The 16,023-nt window shown below is 55.0% G+C and overlaps 1 protein-coding gene across 1 annotated transcript in view; it reads right to left on the bottom strand.

Annotated features, from left to right (window-relative positions):
* The window catches only part of Adap1 (ArfGAP with dual PH domains 1), a 52,266-nt gene extending 43,661 nt beyond the window's left edge, over positions 1–8,605 (bottom strand). Inside the window, exon 1 of the mRNA XM_036172687.1 lies at positions 8,137–8,605. Coding sequence (XP_036028580.1) covers positions 8,137–8,218 — 82 coding nt within the window. The 5' untranslated portion in view covers positions 8,219–8,605. The remainder of the gene's footprint in view (positions 1–8,136) is intronic.
* Between the last annotated feature and the right edge of the window lie 7,418 nt (positions 8,606–16,023).

Raw genomic sequence — 16,023 nt, 5'->3', positions numbered from 1 at the left:
AGCCTTACTGCTTCTGTCTGGAACACTTCTTAGCCACCCAGGATCCCAGAGTTCTCTGCCCAGTGGCATGGAGACTGCTTGAGGGCCCCTGTGTCATCACAGAACAAGCCACAAAAGTGCCCTGGGACAAGAGTGGCCAGAGATGAGGAAGAGTGAGCCCAGGATCACCAGTGAGAGGCTAAGTCCTCAGCACCCACCAACACCCCAGTTACTCAGTGCTCGCTCTGGCTGGGGCCGCCACTCTGGCTGCCTTCCCCCTCCTGGCTCCCTAAGGCCACACACCCTCCCCTGCCCTTCCTTCTCTGGTCCCTTCAAGGTGACTCAGGCCCTCAGAGTGCTTCCGGGAGCAGCTCTCCGGCTCGGAGCAGGTCAGGCGTGTTCTGGGGCTGAGCCAGGTGGGACAGGTGTGCCCCCTTGGCCAAGGCCTAGGCAGGGGGGAGGAGTGGAGCAGTGGACCCTATCAGTGGAATGTGGCTCTGGCAGAGGCCCGTGGCTCAGCTTTAGAGACCTTTGCTCTTCCAAAGGCTGATGCATGGCTGAGATCCTGGCCAGATAGCCCATCAGCTACCCGGGGCCTGAGGTGGGTGGGCAGCTCAAAATGAGAGGATAGGAACCTCTCAAGAGAGATAGAATCCAAGGTTCTCGTGAGGTGGGATGTATGCATAGCTGCCCCCAGCAATCCACCTGCCTGGAGGTTCTTTTTCCTGGACTGCCATTAGCTGTTTCCTTTGTTTGTTTTTTGTTTTGTTTTGTTTTTCGAGACAGGGTTCCTCTGTGTAGCTTTGCACCTTTCCTGGAACTCACTCGGTAGCCCAGGCTGGCCTCGAACTCACAGAGATCCGCCTGGCTCTGCCTCCCGAGTGCTGCGATTAAAGGTGTGCGCCACCACCGCCCGGCCAAGTTGTGCTTCTTATACAGTTGGCACTCAGTCAGCTTCAGGGCCCTGGATGCTGGAGGGGCTCAGGCTCTCCCCTAGGCAAGGCCCCTACCCACAAGTGGAGCACCCCCTGCCCTTGTACCCCCCCTCCCACTCAGGAGTGCCCTGACCCCTCTCCTTGGGGTGTCAACCTCTTCTGTCTTCGACATCTCCCTCTGTCCCTGGTACCACAGGTGCTCAGGCTCCCTGTTCTGAACGTCTGCTGCTCTCCTGGATGCTAAACCTATTTTAAGAACTAGCGAGCAGCGATGACTCCGTAAGAGACTGGGTTTTAAACGCCACTGCGTTCTCATGTAATTGGTTAATTTTGTCACCTATGGACTGCACTGGGAGGGGTTTTAAAAGGAGAAAGAAGTATTTACATGCCAAGGCTGCCCCAGTTCCGCCTCTCCTCAGAGGCACACCCAACCTCACCTACGCATCCCAACACCCTCCCCACAACCTGAGTGGAAGCACCATCCAACTCAGTCACCCTCAGATTATGTATTGATTTTGGGGGGATTATTTGATTGATTGATTGATTTGTGTGAGTGTGTGTATGTGTGTGTGTGTGTGAGACAAGGTCTCACTATGTAGCTCTAGCTATCTATGTAGACCAGGCTGGCCTCGAACTCACAGAAAGCTTCTTTCTGCCTCCCAAGTGCTGGGATTAAAGGCCTGAGCCACTACGCCCAGCTGATTTTAGTTTTGAGACAAGGTCTCACTTTGTAACTCACTGCTGGCCTCAAACTCTTGGCAATCCAGCTGCCTCACACATCACTCCACCTGGGTTCTTGGATGCATCCTGTCTGCATCAGCTGGTGACCCTGCTACACAGTCAAAAGCTGGGACACATCTTGGTTGCTGGGCTTTGTGGCTCCCACTGCCCCAGGTAAAGCCAAGCCCACATACACGGGCCTTCTGGCTTCTCTGACTCAGAATCCTGAATGCAGAGAAGAACTCACGGCTAAATCCTAGCCTTCTTTTTATTTATTTGGAGACAGTCTCACTACATTGTCAGGTTGGCCATGAATTTGTTCTGAAGCCTCCCTGCTTAGGATTGAATCTGCGATCCTCTTGCCTCAGCTTCTGCAGTATCTAGGATTATCCGCCTTTGGCACCAACTACATACCACATATCAGGGCACTGTAGATCAGATTGTGCCCTCCCCTGTGAGCATGACTTCCTGATCCCAAATTCAAGCCCCTGGAGTCCTCTGTAAACATGGCAATGCTTGAGCCAAGCACCTCCTGGGAGCACCTCTACAATTCTCCCTATAGGTGGGATGCTCCCAGAACCAGGAATCAGTGCTCAATGGGGGGATCCTTTCGAAAACCATCTTTAAGAGCTGAACATCATCATGCAGACTTGTCATCCCAGGGCTCAGAAGACTAAAGCAGAATCATGGCAAACTCCAGGCCAGCCAGGACTACATAGTGAGACCCTGTCTCCCAAAAACAAAAAAACAAAAAAACAAAAAAAAAAAACAAAAAAAACATCAACAACAACAAAAAAAAACAGGCCTGAGGCGATCGCTCTGTTGGCAGAGGGCTTGCCCACCATAAACGAGGTCCTAGGTTCCATCCCCAGCACTGCATAAAACAAGGATGGCGGTGCATGCCTGTAATCCCAGCACTCAGGAGGGCAGTGGAGGCAGAAGGAGGAGAAGTTCAAGGTCACCCTGAACTACACAATGAGTTCTAAGCCAGCCTGAGCTACTTGAGACCTTGTCTATAAATAAATAAATGCAAGGCTAGTGAGACAGCTCAGAGGTAATGGCGCCTACTGACAAACTTGATCTGAATTTGATCCCCACGACTCACATGGCAGAAAACAGAACCAACTCTTGCAAGTTGTCCTCTGATCTCCACATGTGTACTGTGACATGCAAACACACACACACACACACACACACACACACACACACACACACTCAGGTGTGTAATAAAAAAAAAAAGTGTAATGCAGGTGGTCATTAAACCTAGACAAGACGGGTGGTGGTGGTGGTGGCGGCGCAAGTCTTCAATCCCAGCACTCGGGAGGCAGAGGCAGATGCATCTCTGTGAGTTCAAGGCCAGCCTGGTCTACAAAGTGAGTTCAAGGACAGTTAGGGCTGATACACAGAGAAAGCCTGCCTTGCGCTTGCTAGGCAAGCACTCTACCACTGAGCTGAATCTCCAACCCCAAAGCCTGTCTTGAAAAGCCAAAACCAAAACAAAACAAAAGACAAACAAACAAAAAAAGATCAAAAAACAAAACAAAACAACAAAAACAAAAAAGCCCTAGATGATCCTACATCTCTGCACTGCTGTTCCAAAGCCTTCTATACACCCACTTGCCTTTTTCTTGTTCCTCTACCTCTCCAAACTAGATCAGGCCCCTCCACCAGCTCGGGCAGTGGTGGTGTCCTCCCTAACTTCTTATGGGCACTGTTGGATAATATCAGGGTGTTGGCTCCCCCTACTCCCTGCGAACTATGTGGCAGTGACAGTCCACCACCAGTGAGCTCCCACTGCCAACTCCACCCACAGCACCCTGTGCCCGCCTCCCTACCTCAGTCTCTCCACCCTGGGTACCGCATATGTGCCCAGAGCCAGGGAGAAACTGATCACAGCCTCCATCGCAGAAAGCCTCAGCTCCCAGTCTCTATGAACAGCACACGCCTCCCACACCCATAGTCACACTTCTCACGCCTTCCAGCCACACTGTACCAGGCCACCCTCTGCCACCCTCAGACAACCTTCCTGCCTGGTGCCAAGCAAGGGTTTAGAAAATGACCCTATATCTCAAGTTGTCAGTGGCCTAAGAGTCAGGGGCCTGGGTTCGAAAGGTGGTGTCATCCACATTTGAGATGCATGTGGGCCTGGTCACAGTGCATGCATGCAGAGTGAAGCCTGCATGCCTTCTGGCTGGCCTAGCAACCCAAGGAGTCCACTCTGGGTAACCCCAACCAATAGGCCCAACTGGGTATACTTCAGAGATGGAGGGCAGAGGGACACTACCAGGAGGAGGGGAGGCTGGCCAGAGTTGGAACAGAGAGACAGGCCTCCAGTCCTCCATCCGAGTGTGGACTGGTTCCCAGCACTGCCCCACAGTGGGCAGGCCTGACAAGCCCACACCGGGAGACAGTGGTTCTTTAGCAACCAGTGTTCCTATACACAGGTGGCTGGGTAAGCACGATATGGATACCACAGTGTAGAATACTAGTCTGCTGTGGAAAAGGTGATGTTCTGACACCTGCTCCAACACGGATGGACCTTGGGACCACACAACCAAATGAATCAAACCAGACCGTAGCCAGACAAATGGGGTGTGAGCCTGCTCAGAGAAGGGTCCTGGCACGTCAGAGTCCTTGGGAAATCAAGGAATGGTGGATCTCAGAAACAGGGAAGTGGAGGGACCCTTGGTGTGTAATGTGTAAGAGAGTTTCTGTTTGGGAAGATGAGAATGTCTTGATAGGGGATGGCAGTGATAGTTGTACAGAATTGCAAGTGTGCTTAATGCCTCCAAACTGCACATTAAAATAGTTAGAATGGTGTGTTACACACACACACACACACACACACACACACACACACACACACACACACAAAGTAAGCCTGATAGCACATGCCTATAATCTCAGGTACTTGGGAAAATGAGCCAAGAGGACTGAAAATTCAAGGCAAGCAAATTTGTGGCCAGGCCAGGTAACTCAGTGAACTGTCTGAAAATAAGAAGTTTAAAGAAAGGGTTATGGGTGTAGTGTAGTGATAGAGCCCTTGCCTAGAGTGTCCCTGTGAGTAGCCAGGCTAGAGCACCTGTCTAGAATCCCCAGTGAGGGGCTGGGGTGTGGCTCAGTGGTAGAGCACCTGTCTCTAGAATGCCCCAGTGAGGGGCTGGGGTGTGGCTCAGTGGTAGAGCCCCTGCCTAGAATCCCCCAGTGAGGGGCTGGGGTGTGGCTCAGTGGTGGAGCCCCTGCCTAGAATCCCCCAGTGAGGGGCTGGGGTGTGGCTCAGTGGTAGATCACCTGCCTAGAATCCCCCAGTGAGGGGCTGGGGTGTGGCTCAGTGGTAGAGCCCCTGCCTAGAATCCCCCAGTGAGGGGCTGGGGTGTGGCTCAGTGGTGGAGCCCCTGCCTAGAATCCCCCAGTGAGGGGCTGGGGTGTGGCTCAGTGGTAGAACACCTGCCTAGAATCCCCCAGTGAGGAAATAGGTAGAGCATCTGCCTAGCATACCCAGGGCCCTGGGTTCCATCTGCAATACTACATGAGAAAAAAGAAAAAGAAAAAACCAAAATCTGCTGGGACACTACTCTAGACCTAGCATGATCTGCTAGACCCAGTTCTCAGTCCTGGATACCCATGCTGTGCATGTGTGCACGCACACACGCACACGCACACAGGGGCCCTCTCCTAACCTGAGCCATATTCTGAAACCTTTTGTACTGGGGGCTGGGCCAAAAGCAGTTTCTGAATGCCCCCCACAAAGCCTCCAAGTGTCATGAGGGACCCATGCTCTGAGTCCACCCCTTGCTTCAGGACTGGCCCTAGGTCATTCGCACCTAGCTTGTGTCTGGGACCTCAAGAAGCTTGGCTCTGCAGCCGCAGGGACAGTGCTAAGCAGCAGCTCCTGACCTACCTAGTCAGATGTAAGCACTTCCTTCCTCTCCCTCATCCCCCTCAGAGTGGCAGCTCAGGGCTCCTGGGAGTCCAAGGTTGACTGGCATCAAGCAAGAGTGAGTGCTTCTAAAACCTTCCAAGCCATCCAATGGCCAGATGCTTGCAGAGAGAAACCACCACCTTCATGGACGGCGTGAGGACACACCAAGCGCTCGCTCTCTCTCTCTCTCTCTCTCTCTCTCTCTCTCTCTCTCTCTCTCTCTTTCTTCCTCTCTCTCCCACAGCCCTTGACAGGACAGAGATGCCAGTAGAGTCCTGCAGGAAAAAGGGCCATGCCCTGCCAACAGCCCACTATAGTAGGGGTGAGGAAGTATCTGTGGTGGGTGGTGGATGGACCCCAGGTTCAAGGTACAGACTGGAGTGAGGTTCAGTGGGTGTTGCCAAGTTCCTCAATTCTCCACCTGTCTCCCTCCCAGGCCTCCCACAGCCACGTGAGGACTGCTCAAGCCACCCCCCCCGCAACCCCCCAGATCACCCAGGCCTGGAGGTTAGAGGTGACCTGGACCTGCTATGATGTTCTGTTGTCCAAGGAAGATGTCATTATTCCTCAGGCTCCCTTGGTCCCATGGGTGTGGTCAAGAAGAGCCATGAGCCAGTCCACATGACAACATGGAACACACGTGTCCATCCCCCACCACCACCACCACCACCACCAAGGCCACCACAAGACAGGAGACTCCAGAATCCCAGAGCATCGAAGAACATAGGAAAACCAAGCCTCAACTCCCCATTGAGCGTCAGACTCCTGTGTGTGGGGGCATGCCATAGAGGTCATGGTGCAGGCATTGGCTGGGCCCAAGGTCTAGGTAAAGATGGGAGATTTGCATAGAGGGTGTGGGCGGGCCCAGATTGGGCATCAAGAAACCTGGTCAGCCTTGTGGACACCTAAGACAGTTCAAGTTGTTGAGGCCTCGGTTTTCCTGGTTGTAAAATGGAAACAAGCCTCATGCCTTGTCTGTTTCACAGGTAGGGGGGCGGGGGAGCAAGCTGCTGTTATAGGCCAAGTCTGAAAAATGGGTGGCTTGGCCTACGGCCAGCAAGAACTGTGCACTTCGAGGGCAGCAGCTGTAGCAGCCAGTGGCCTGGGCCTAAAGGGATGCCAGGACACTGCCTAGGTGAATGGCGTAGGGTAGTTTTCCCTAAGCGTTCAGGAAGCCCCTTCTTCCCACTGTCAGGCCAGAAGGTCTAAGAGTGTCTAGAAAGTAGCCGTGTGTTCTGAGAAGCTGTTCCTGGGCTAGGTAGCCAAAAACTATGGGGGGCAGGCCAGCTCCCCTCTCCTGGGGTTCACCCCAGTCCGGGTTGGAAGACAAGCAACCCATCAGCCTTCCTAACCAGGGACTCCAACATAGCCAGCTTTCCTGAACAAGTTGAAAGACAGGCCTGAGAGAGGGAGGTGGGGAAGCTCCACCCCGAGCCGGGCCCAGCTGGCAACAGTACCACATAACACCAGGGAGCCACCACCCCACTGCACCATCAGCAGGGCCCTGCGGTGCCTCAGGAGACCGGGAAAGGGCTACTTCATCTTGCCCGGCTTCCTGTTGAAGCATGGTCTGTGTCTCCTCTCGGGGACACCAGAGCCTCTGGGGTCGCGGTCTCTTCTGTTGACTAGCACATTCTCAGGCTGGGGCTGGCACGCCTCAGCCCAGAGGCGGGGGTGGGGGAGTTGGGGAGGAGGTCCTATTTACAGTCTGTGGACCTTAGCCACAGTGATATCTCCTAGGATACCCGGTAGGTATGTTCTGAGAGACCCAGGCTAGGGTCCCCTATGTCCCCGAAATGTCTTGCAGGTCTCTCCCCACCTGCGTACTCAGAGAGGATGAGCCTGGAGATGCCAGCTCTAGGAGCTGCCCCCTAGTCAGAGAACTCAGCCCTTTCTTCATAGCCAGTCCTGAGCCCCTGTGTTCTGGCAGATACAAGTCCCTCCAAACCAGGGCGACCAAGAGACAAAGTCCGGAAGATGCCAGGCAGATGTGTCCGCGGCTCCCATCCGTCGTCCCCCACTGTCCTGGTCCCAGAGAAGCTAGGTATAGAAAGCCATAGGAACATGGCCAGCCTGTTCGCAGAAGGGCCACCCAAGGCTCAGCTTCCTCCACCAGGCTTGAGCCGGTACAAGACGGTGGCCCCAGGAAGGGATGCCATGACGTCATCTCCAGGTAGCTGGGAACCAGGTGGTCCCCACACTCCTCAGAAGACACCCTGGGTTCACTGGCCGCTTTCCCTGCAAGCCAGCCGCCCCCAATGATTTCCTCTTTTTTTTTTTTTTTTTTTTCCTGAGACGCCGAGGTTTCGCAAGGCTGGGGAGGGGAGGCGGCCGCGGGTGACAGCGTGACACGCAGCCCGGCGGGGGAGGGGAAGCGGCGGTACCGGTCTCGCGGAGCCCACGAGGTGCCCTCCGGATGCTGCGCCCCGCCACCGCCAGTCCCGGCTGCCGGCAGGTGCACCCGGGCCGCACCCCAACCCAGCCAGGACCCCAGCGTGTGGCTGGTCCCCGGGCCCCCGCGCCCCCACGCAGTCCCGTCCACCCGGCCGCACCCCGCGCCTCCGCCCGTCCCGCACCTACCCGGGGCTCCGCAGTCAGCGCAGCGCGCGTTCCCCGGCCGCGTCAGCAGCTCCAGCAGCGCCCGGCGCCGCTCCCCGGCCATGGCTGCGCGGCCACCGCGCCGTCCCGAGCGCGCCCGCCGGACTAGGGCCCCGCGCCGCGCGCCCGCCGCCCGCCCTGCGCCATCGCCGCCGCTCAGCCCGCTCGCCGGCCCCGATCGTGTCTCCGCGCGGGGCCGCCCTGAGCGGAGCTGCGCGCGCGGGGACCGGGGCGCAACGCACGGCGCGCTCGGGACCGCACGGCCCGCGGGCGGCCCCCAGTGGCGCGGTTAGGGAGCGGCCTCTTCCGAGAGCCCGGCCTCCCCCGGTCCACCTGGGGCGGGGTCGCGGGGACCCGGCCGAATGCCGCGGAAGAATGGACCACCCCACGCGCAAGCCGTGCCTGTCGGGTTGGAGCTGAGGACGTGGGTAGCTCAGGCCAGCCCTGCCTAGGAATGGCAAACTCCAGTGCTCAAAGGATTGGAGGGCTCCACCCTCACACGTGTCCAACCAAGTCCCATACCCTCATCCCCAAGAGATAGGACAGGAGCTGGCCACACCCCTCCTGATCTCCAGCAGGCTCCCTTCCAGAGCTGTGTGTCTGCTTCTCGGCTGGCCCTACCATTTCTTTTCAAATTCCGTTTTCTCCCTCAATTACAAATGCAATAACAGCCGTTTAGAAGCCAGTTGCCACACCCAGCTGAAAATGAAAGCCTCCCCCGCCAAAGCCCCCTGAGAGTCTGAGGACCCCTCTGCACCTCCCAGCCGCCTTTGGACACCCCACCCTCAGTCCCTAATCCTGTTGGTCTACCACAGCTTGGGTATTGGTTGCCCCGAGTGTCCCCCACTGTGGGAGCCCACAAAAGCGTCCTAGTGAGATCGGAGCTTGCTTTTACACAGCAGGGCCGCATTAGTGGATGGCTTGACCAGGTGCATAGTCACCAGGTGTCTGGGATGGTCTACACTTGGCTGTGCTGGGGAGGGTGGGAGGTCTTTTGCTCCACCCTTTGGCATCCCTTTAAAAGCCCTTTAGTAGCGACAGAAGGGGCTGGTGGGTTTGGATCCAGGCCCTCCCGAGCTATCCTGTGTTTCTGGCTCTCTCCTCTGTAGTTCTCTCTAAATCTCTTTTCCCTCACTCCTCAAGAGTCCCTGAGGTAAATAAATGTGGGAGCTGGTCCCGCACAACCCAACCCCAAAAGGACCCTATGTTAAGGGCGCAGTCCCCAGGGTGGCACTGGAGCGTAGTTGTGGGACCTTTAAGAGGTGAGGCCTAGCTGGAGGTGGTCGTGCCTATGCCTACCTTGGCCACGATCGAGGTCAGGTCTACAGCGCCAGTTCCAGGACAGCCAAGGCTACACAGAGAAACCCTGTCTAGAAAAACAAAACGAACAAACAAAAAGGGGTGAGGCCTACTGGGAGGAAGTTAGGTCATTGGGACCCCAGCCTCTTTCTCTTGCTTCCTAGGGATGGAGGAGGGGAGTTGGGGGCATGAACAGTTTCGTCCTGCCACATGTTTCCATCACGATGCACTTCCCCACGTTGTCTTTCTGAGTGTCTAACTGATGTCATGGACAGTTATAATGCTCACAGACCCCAGCAGCCAGCCCTCTGCCAAGGCCTGTGGCACCTGTCCCTCACGCCCTGGCTGCCGCCCCGCCACAGAACTTGTCTTGTGATCTGAGGACAGAACATGCAACTCACTCCGGTGCACATTTCGGAGGTCATGAGGCCCGTGGCTCTGTCCCTCTTTAACTCATCTAATGTCTTTCTCTTGCAGCTCACTAGAGCCTGGGTAGGGACAGGTGGCATTTCCACCTCTGGGCCTTCTGCCAGGTTCCAGACCTGGCACACAGCAGGAGCTTGGAGAATGTGAATTACAAAGACAGACTGATGGGGGCTGGGGATGTGGCTCAGTGGATAGAGAGCTTACCAACATGCTCAAAGCCCTGGATCCAGTCCCCAGCACCACAGAAACCAGGCGTGCCAATGGATGCCTCTGATCTCAGAGTAGGACCAGAGTTCAAGGTCATCCTCTGCTACACTTTGAGTTTGGGGCCAGCCTGGGCTAAGTGAGACCCAGCCCCAAAAAAATAAAAATAAGGGGCTGGAGAGGTGGCTCAGCGGTTAAGAGCACTGACTGCTCTTCCAGAGGTCCTGAGTTCAATTCCCAGCACCCACATGGCAGCTGACAACTGTCTGTATCTCCAAGATCTGACACCTTCACATAGACATACATTCAGGCAAAAGCACCAATGCAAAATAAATAAATTTTAAAAAAATAAAATAAAAAAACAAAACAAATGAAGACAAAAATAGACTTATGTTAACAGCTCTGCCCCAGCCTTAGAGAAAACACCCAAACAGATGTTTTCTCATTCAGTTTTTGCTGTTGTTTGTTTTTGAGAAAAAGATCTCTCTAGCTATCTAATTGGCCTCACACTCACAGCAATCCTCCTGCCACTGCCTCTTGAGGGCTCAAATAACAAGCGTGTGTAGCCATTCCAGCATTGGCCTGGAAGTTCCAACCCCCATTGAGGCTTCAGTAATGGTCACACCTACAAGGCGGGGCTGAGAGAGGACGCTGAAGACCCAGGATCCAAAGGAGAAGGATCTCTTGGTGCCTGGACCCTGGACTCTGGAGGTAGACCGAGCAGAGTTCTCCAGAGAACACCACCGGACTGCGCCACACCTTTGCCAGACCCTACGATTTACCGATCCCTTCATTTGTAAGTTACGCCACAAAATAAACCTCCCTTTTAACTACGTGGAGTGGCCTTAATAATTTCACCAATAAGCGTGGGACACCACTCTTAAACCCTATGCTTTCTTATTCAATCCTCATTTTCTAATCAGGGAGAACGAGGCACAAAACAGCCCGTGTATTCACGACAGGATTGGAAAGAAGGTAACCCTAGAAAACAGAAGTCACAGGACCCCCCCCCCGCCCCCTCCCCAAAGAGAATAAATGTGCCCTCTGGAGAGAGAAGCCACAGCAAGGCCTCAGAACCTACGCAGGTAGCCAGCAAGTGAGGTTCCACACAGCGAGAAGCACCCACCGCCTGGTGGCAGGCAGCCTTCTGGGTGTGGCGTGACCGGCACCATCTTGGCACACACAGAGCAGCTGTGATAACCTGCTCCAGAATGACCAGCCGCACTCCTTGGCCTTTCCACGAGACTCTAGCCTCTGCTCCCTCCTGCCCCAGCTGCACAGGGTCTTGGGGTGCCAGGCTGTATATGAGGTGGAAGGCCGACTTGAGATGGGGACTGTATCTATGCATTTTTCTGAGAATTGTCACCCATGCTGGAGTATGGAGATTTTTGGTGAAGCAATGTCTTTTTCTTGTTTTGTTTTGTTTTGTTTTGTTTTGTTTTGTTTTTGTTTGTTTGTTTTTTCGAGACAGGGTTTCTCTGTAGCTTTGGAGCCTGTCCTGGACTAGCTCTGTAGACCAGGCTGGCCTCGAACTCACAGAGATCCACCTGCCTCTGCCTCACGAGTGCTGGGATTACAGGCGTGCACTACCACCGCCCGGCATCTGTTGTCTTTTTTTTTTTTTTTTTTGGTCTATCTCAATTCCCTCTACCCTCTGGGGCAGATGTGCGTGCGTGAGTGCGTGTGTGTGCGCGCGCGCGCGCGCGCGCGCGTGTGTGTGTGTGTGTGTGTGTGTGTGTGTGTGTGTGTGTGTGTGTGTGTTTCCCTGGGGAAAGTCATTCCATACCCATGGATTGAGGAGGCAAGAGAGAGGATAGGAGAATAAGGCTTATGGAGTGGACAGACCCTGGATATCAGCTGCTGGGCCAAGACCTTCAGTGGTTTCTTGGACAACAGGATCAGAAGGGCACAAGTCTGATGGAGAGCCTAGTGGGTCCTCGCTAGCTGTGGTCAGCCAGGACAACAGAAGCACCTCTCACAGAGAACCCTGAGGGAGCCAGGCTGACCTTGCTCCCTTGCTGGGGCCAGACCAAGGGCAGCAGGGCCCCAACCAGCACCCCCACGGTCTCATGTTCACGTTGCCTGCCAGCAAAGATGACTTGTTCATCTGAGTTTTCTTCTGTTCTGCCTTTCCAGTGCCCAGCTCTGCTATCTAGGCCTACACTGCACTCCCCAGCCCCAATTCCCCAGCACTTCTCAGGCCTGAGGCCAGACATCTGCCTCTGTAGAACATATAGCCACCGTGGGCAGGGAGTGCCTCAGACAGGGCTTGCCTCCTTCAGCACCCTGTGAGTACAGGAATTCATGCACAGTAGGTCTGCAAGCAGCTGCCCATCAGGAGCTCAGCAGCTGGGAGCTGAGCCCAGAGCCCTTGGAGAAGCTCAGAGTGGCCATTCCAGCTTCACGCTGCTCTCTAAACACCAGTGATAGGACCCTGCATCCCTCCTCACAGGCCACCTGTGCCCTGTTGGGGAATTTTTTAATTTCTTTATTTATTTTTTGGTTTTTCCAGACAGGGTTTCTCTGTAGCCTGTCCTGGACTAGCTCTGTAGACCAGGCTGGACTCGAACTCACAGAGATCCACCTGCCTCTGCCTCCCAAGTGTCCCCTAGGCAGGTAGGTGGGGCAGTGGGCCTGTCACTGCTGCCCTGCGTGGCCTATGCTCTTCCCTCTCCTCGCCCTGGTGCATCTGCCACTGTGATGGGCATCTGGGACTCTATACAGGCCAAGAGAGAGGAAGGCAAAAGAGGCGGGGCCACCCTGGGGGCGGGGCTATAGCCCAAGCCTGGCGATGCGCGCCCCTGGCCAGAGGAAGCTGGTCAGCTTGGGAGTTTCGCCCAGGTGCCTCTCAGCTTGACCGGCCTTGCCCTGTCCCAGGACCCGTCCTCTGCCTCTGCTTTTCCCTTCTCTCTTTCCAGATCAGCAGGCTCATAGACTGGCCTATTCACTCCAGATATTAGCTGGGTACCTCCGCCCTCCAGGGGGCAGCATGTAACATGCTAGCCAAGGGGCTGGCTGCATCCTGAGCCCATGGGGGAACCCAGGGCCTAAAGCTACAGGGTCCTGGGGGAGGGGTGCTGAATGGGTCTTACTGTCCAGTGCTGGGGTCCTGGGTGGCTGGGAACAGGACCCCACTCCTTGTAGTGAGCTCCACCCCACCCCCACCGCACCCCTGCTTCCCTCAAGGGTGGCCTTGCCGGGGCACAGTCATGACAAATAGTGTCTGATATGTTCTTTTAAAAATCTTTTTTAGTTAGTATACAGAGTGATGGGTTTCTTTTGTTTTAAAACTTGGTCTCATGTAGCCCGGATTGGCCTAAAGTGCATTTGACTTTGTTTGCTTCGCGACACGGTCTCATCTATCCAGAGGGGCCTTTAATTCTCGGTGTACCCAAGGGTGACCTTCAACTCCGGCCTTTCCTGCCTCCACCTCTGCAGTGCTGGGGTTACAGGTGTGTGCCACCACACCTGGTTTATGTGACAGTGGGGATTATACCCAGGACTTCATGCAAGCTAATCCAGCCCCAGACCAGTTGAGCCATGGCTTTGGGATTCCCATAATGCCTAGCCTTGTACTTCTTATATTCACCCATCAACTTCTTTGCACGCCCCCCCCCCCTCCTTAACCAATTTATTTTAATGTATTTGCCCCAACCCATCCCAGAGTGTGTGTGTGTGGGTGGGGGGGAACCAGCTGATTTTCCAGGTGACCTTCACCCCAGTTTCTCAGGTGGGTCAGAGCCTGAGGACTCTTCCGGGTTCTCACTGTGTGCTCTCAGAGATGGGGCTGGGACTGGGGTGAGGGAAGCAGGGTGTGGCGTCCATTCTCACTCCTGACCGGCACCTCCCCCACGGGGTCAAGTGCGGGTGATGAAGGATGCAAGCCTGCCGATGATGGAGCCAGGGCTACTCGGGGCTTCCAGGACAGCCCCTGTTTGAAGCTCTGGCTCCCCAAAGCAGCTCCGGCTGCCACGGCCACATCAGCCAGCGCAGCCCCGCCCCACCCCCACAGACAGCATTCTGTTGTTCTCACAACGGAAACAGAAAAATCAGATGGAAAGATGATCCATAGCAAGGAGTGTTTCCAAGGAGTCCTGCTCAGGGGCGCCTTAAAGGAGACAGCGAACGCGTTCCTGAGAACCAGGCACAGGCTGCCAGGGCATGATTCCACCCGCATCCTAGAGGCCAGGCCAAAGGACCTCAGATGCCAGATGGGAGTGGGAAGCACCTCGCCTGGGCACCATGTCCAGGAGAGGGAAGCCCTTTGGAGTCTCCCGGAGGATAATAGAAGGAACCTGGGGGTGGGGTGTGGGGGGCGAGGGAGCATGGTAGCAATGAATGCTAGGGTTCACTTAGTGCACTGGAGGGAATTTTTTTTTTTAAAGATTTATTTATTTATTATGTATACAATGTTCTGCCTGCATATATGTCTACAGGCCAGAAGAGGGCACCAGATCTCATTACAGATGGTTGTAAGTCACCACGTGGTTGCTGGGAATTGAACTCAGGACCTCTGGAAGAGCAGTCAGTGCTCTCAACCTCTGAGCCATCTCTCCAGCCCCCTGAAGAGAATTTTAGAATTATTCTTTCAGGCTTGGAATGTAGCCTAGTTCATAAGAGCGCTTGCTTAGCATGCAGGAGGCTCAAGACATCTCCCCCGCACTGCATAAACCCGGCATGGGGCGTGGGATGGGGGAAGATTCTTGTAATCCCAGTACTGGAGAGATAGGAGGATCAGGAGTTCAAGGTCATCCTCAGATACATAGCAAGTTTGACCAGTCTGGGCTACATGAGACCCTGTCTCAAAAGTCAACAATAAAAAGTATTGTTGCGCTGGGTGGTGGCGAACGCCTGTAATCCCAGCACTCAGGAGGCAGAGGCAGGTGGATCTGGCGAGTTCCAGGAAAGCTACACAGAGAAATCCTGTTTCAAAAAAAAAAAAAAAAAATTCTTGCTAGATGTCAGATGAGACATTTGTAGAGGATGCCTCATAGGGAGCAGCCACAAGATTGACAGGTAGACAAAGGCAGTGAGGGCTGAGTATGTACCCCCTAAAATGTTCTTCCCGCCCCAGTCCAGCAGTGGGAGGGGACCTCTCATAACCCTCATAGAAACAAGGAATGAAGGGTCTCAGGGGCTGAGGTACACCCTGTCTGTGACAGGCTCCTGACAAGATGCCAGGCGATCCTCCCCTCCTCCTGGCCCCGGCAGTAACTGCCTCTGAGCAGCAGGTTTTAAGGTCTCTTGCAAACTGGCTCAGCCTCAAGGAAAAGTTGATGGAACCAAGAGCGTTGTCCTCCAGATGACCCTCTCAAGTGCTGCAATGCCACCATTGGCCAGCAGGGGGAGACAAAACACAGCGTTTCCTTTCTCCAGGAGCCCCACCGCAGGCGGAGAGGACAGTTTTCCAAATGTGGCTTCCTCTGTGCCTGATATGTATTTTTTGGTGGTGGTAGGTGGGGGAAGGGTTTGGAGAGAGTTGAGACAGTGTCTCTCTCTATGTAGCTCTGGCTAGGACTGCCACTGTATCCCAGGTGTCCTGCGTCTCCCACAGCTTCAGGTTTCTCTTCCCACCCTAGCCCTGGCCTCCAGGGGGTGCTCATGTGCCTGGCTGCTCCCCCTCCACTCTTATCTCTGCTGCTTGCTCCACACTGCCCTCCTGGCTAGCCTGGGCCCCCCGCTCCTTTGTCCTTTGGACTGGGGTGGGGACAGGCTTCTCTCTCTCTCTGGTACAGAAGAGGGTGGTATAGGGCCCAGGGAGGGAGAGGTAGGGTAGACCCAACCTGGCCAGGTCACCAGCCAGAGGCCTGGTGAGGGAAGCGTGTTCTAAAAGGGTCCAGTGAAAGCGCTTACGCCTGGTTCCTCAGACCCAGACAGTAGAGGGAACTTCAGGGAGACATTGTTCCACCCAGAAAGGGCACAGCTGGGTCTCAGGCATGG

This window comes from Onychomys torridus, chromosome 22 (genome assembly GCF_903995425.1).
Source record: "Onychomys torridus chromosome 22, mOncTor1.1, whole genome shotgun sequence".
NCBI lineage: Eukaryota > Metazoa > Chordata > Mammalia > Rodentia > Cricetidae > Onychomys > Onychomys torridus.
This window is presented reverse-complemented; position numbering and strand designations above follow the sequence as displayed.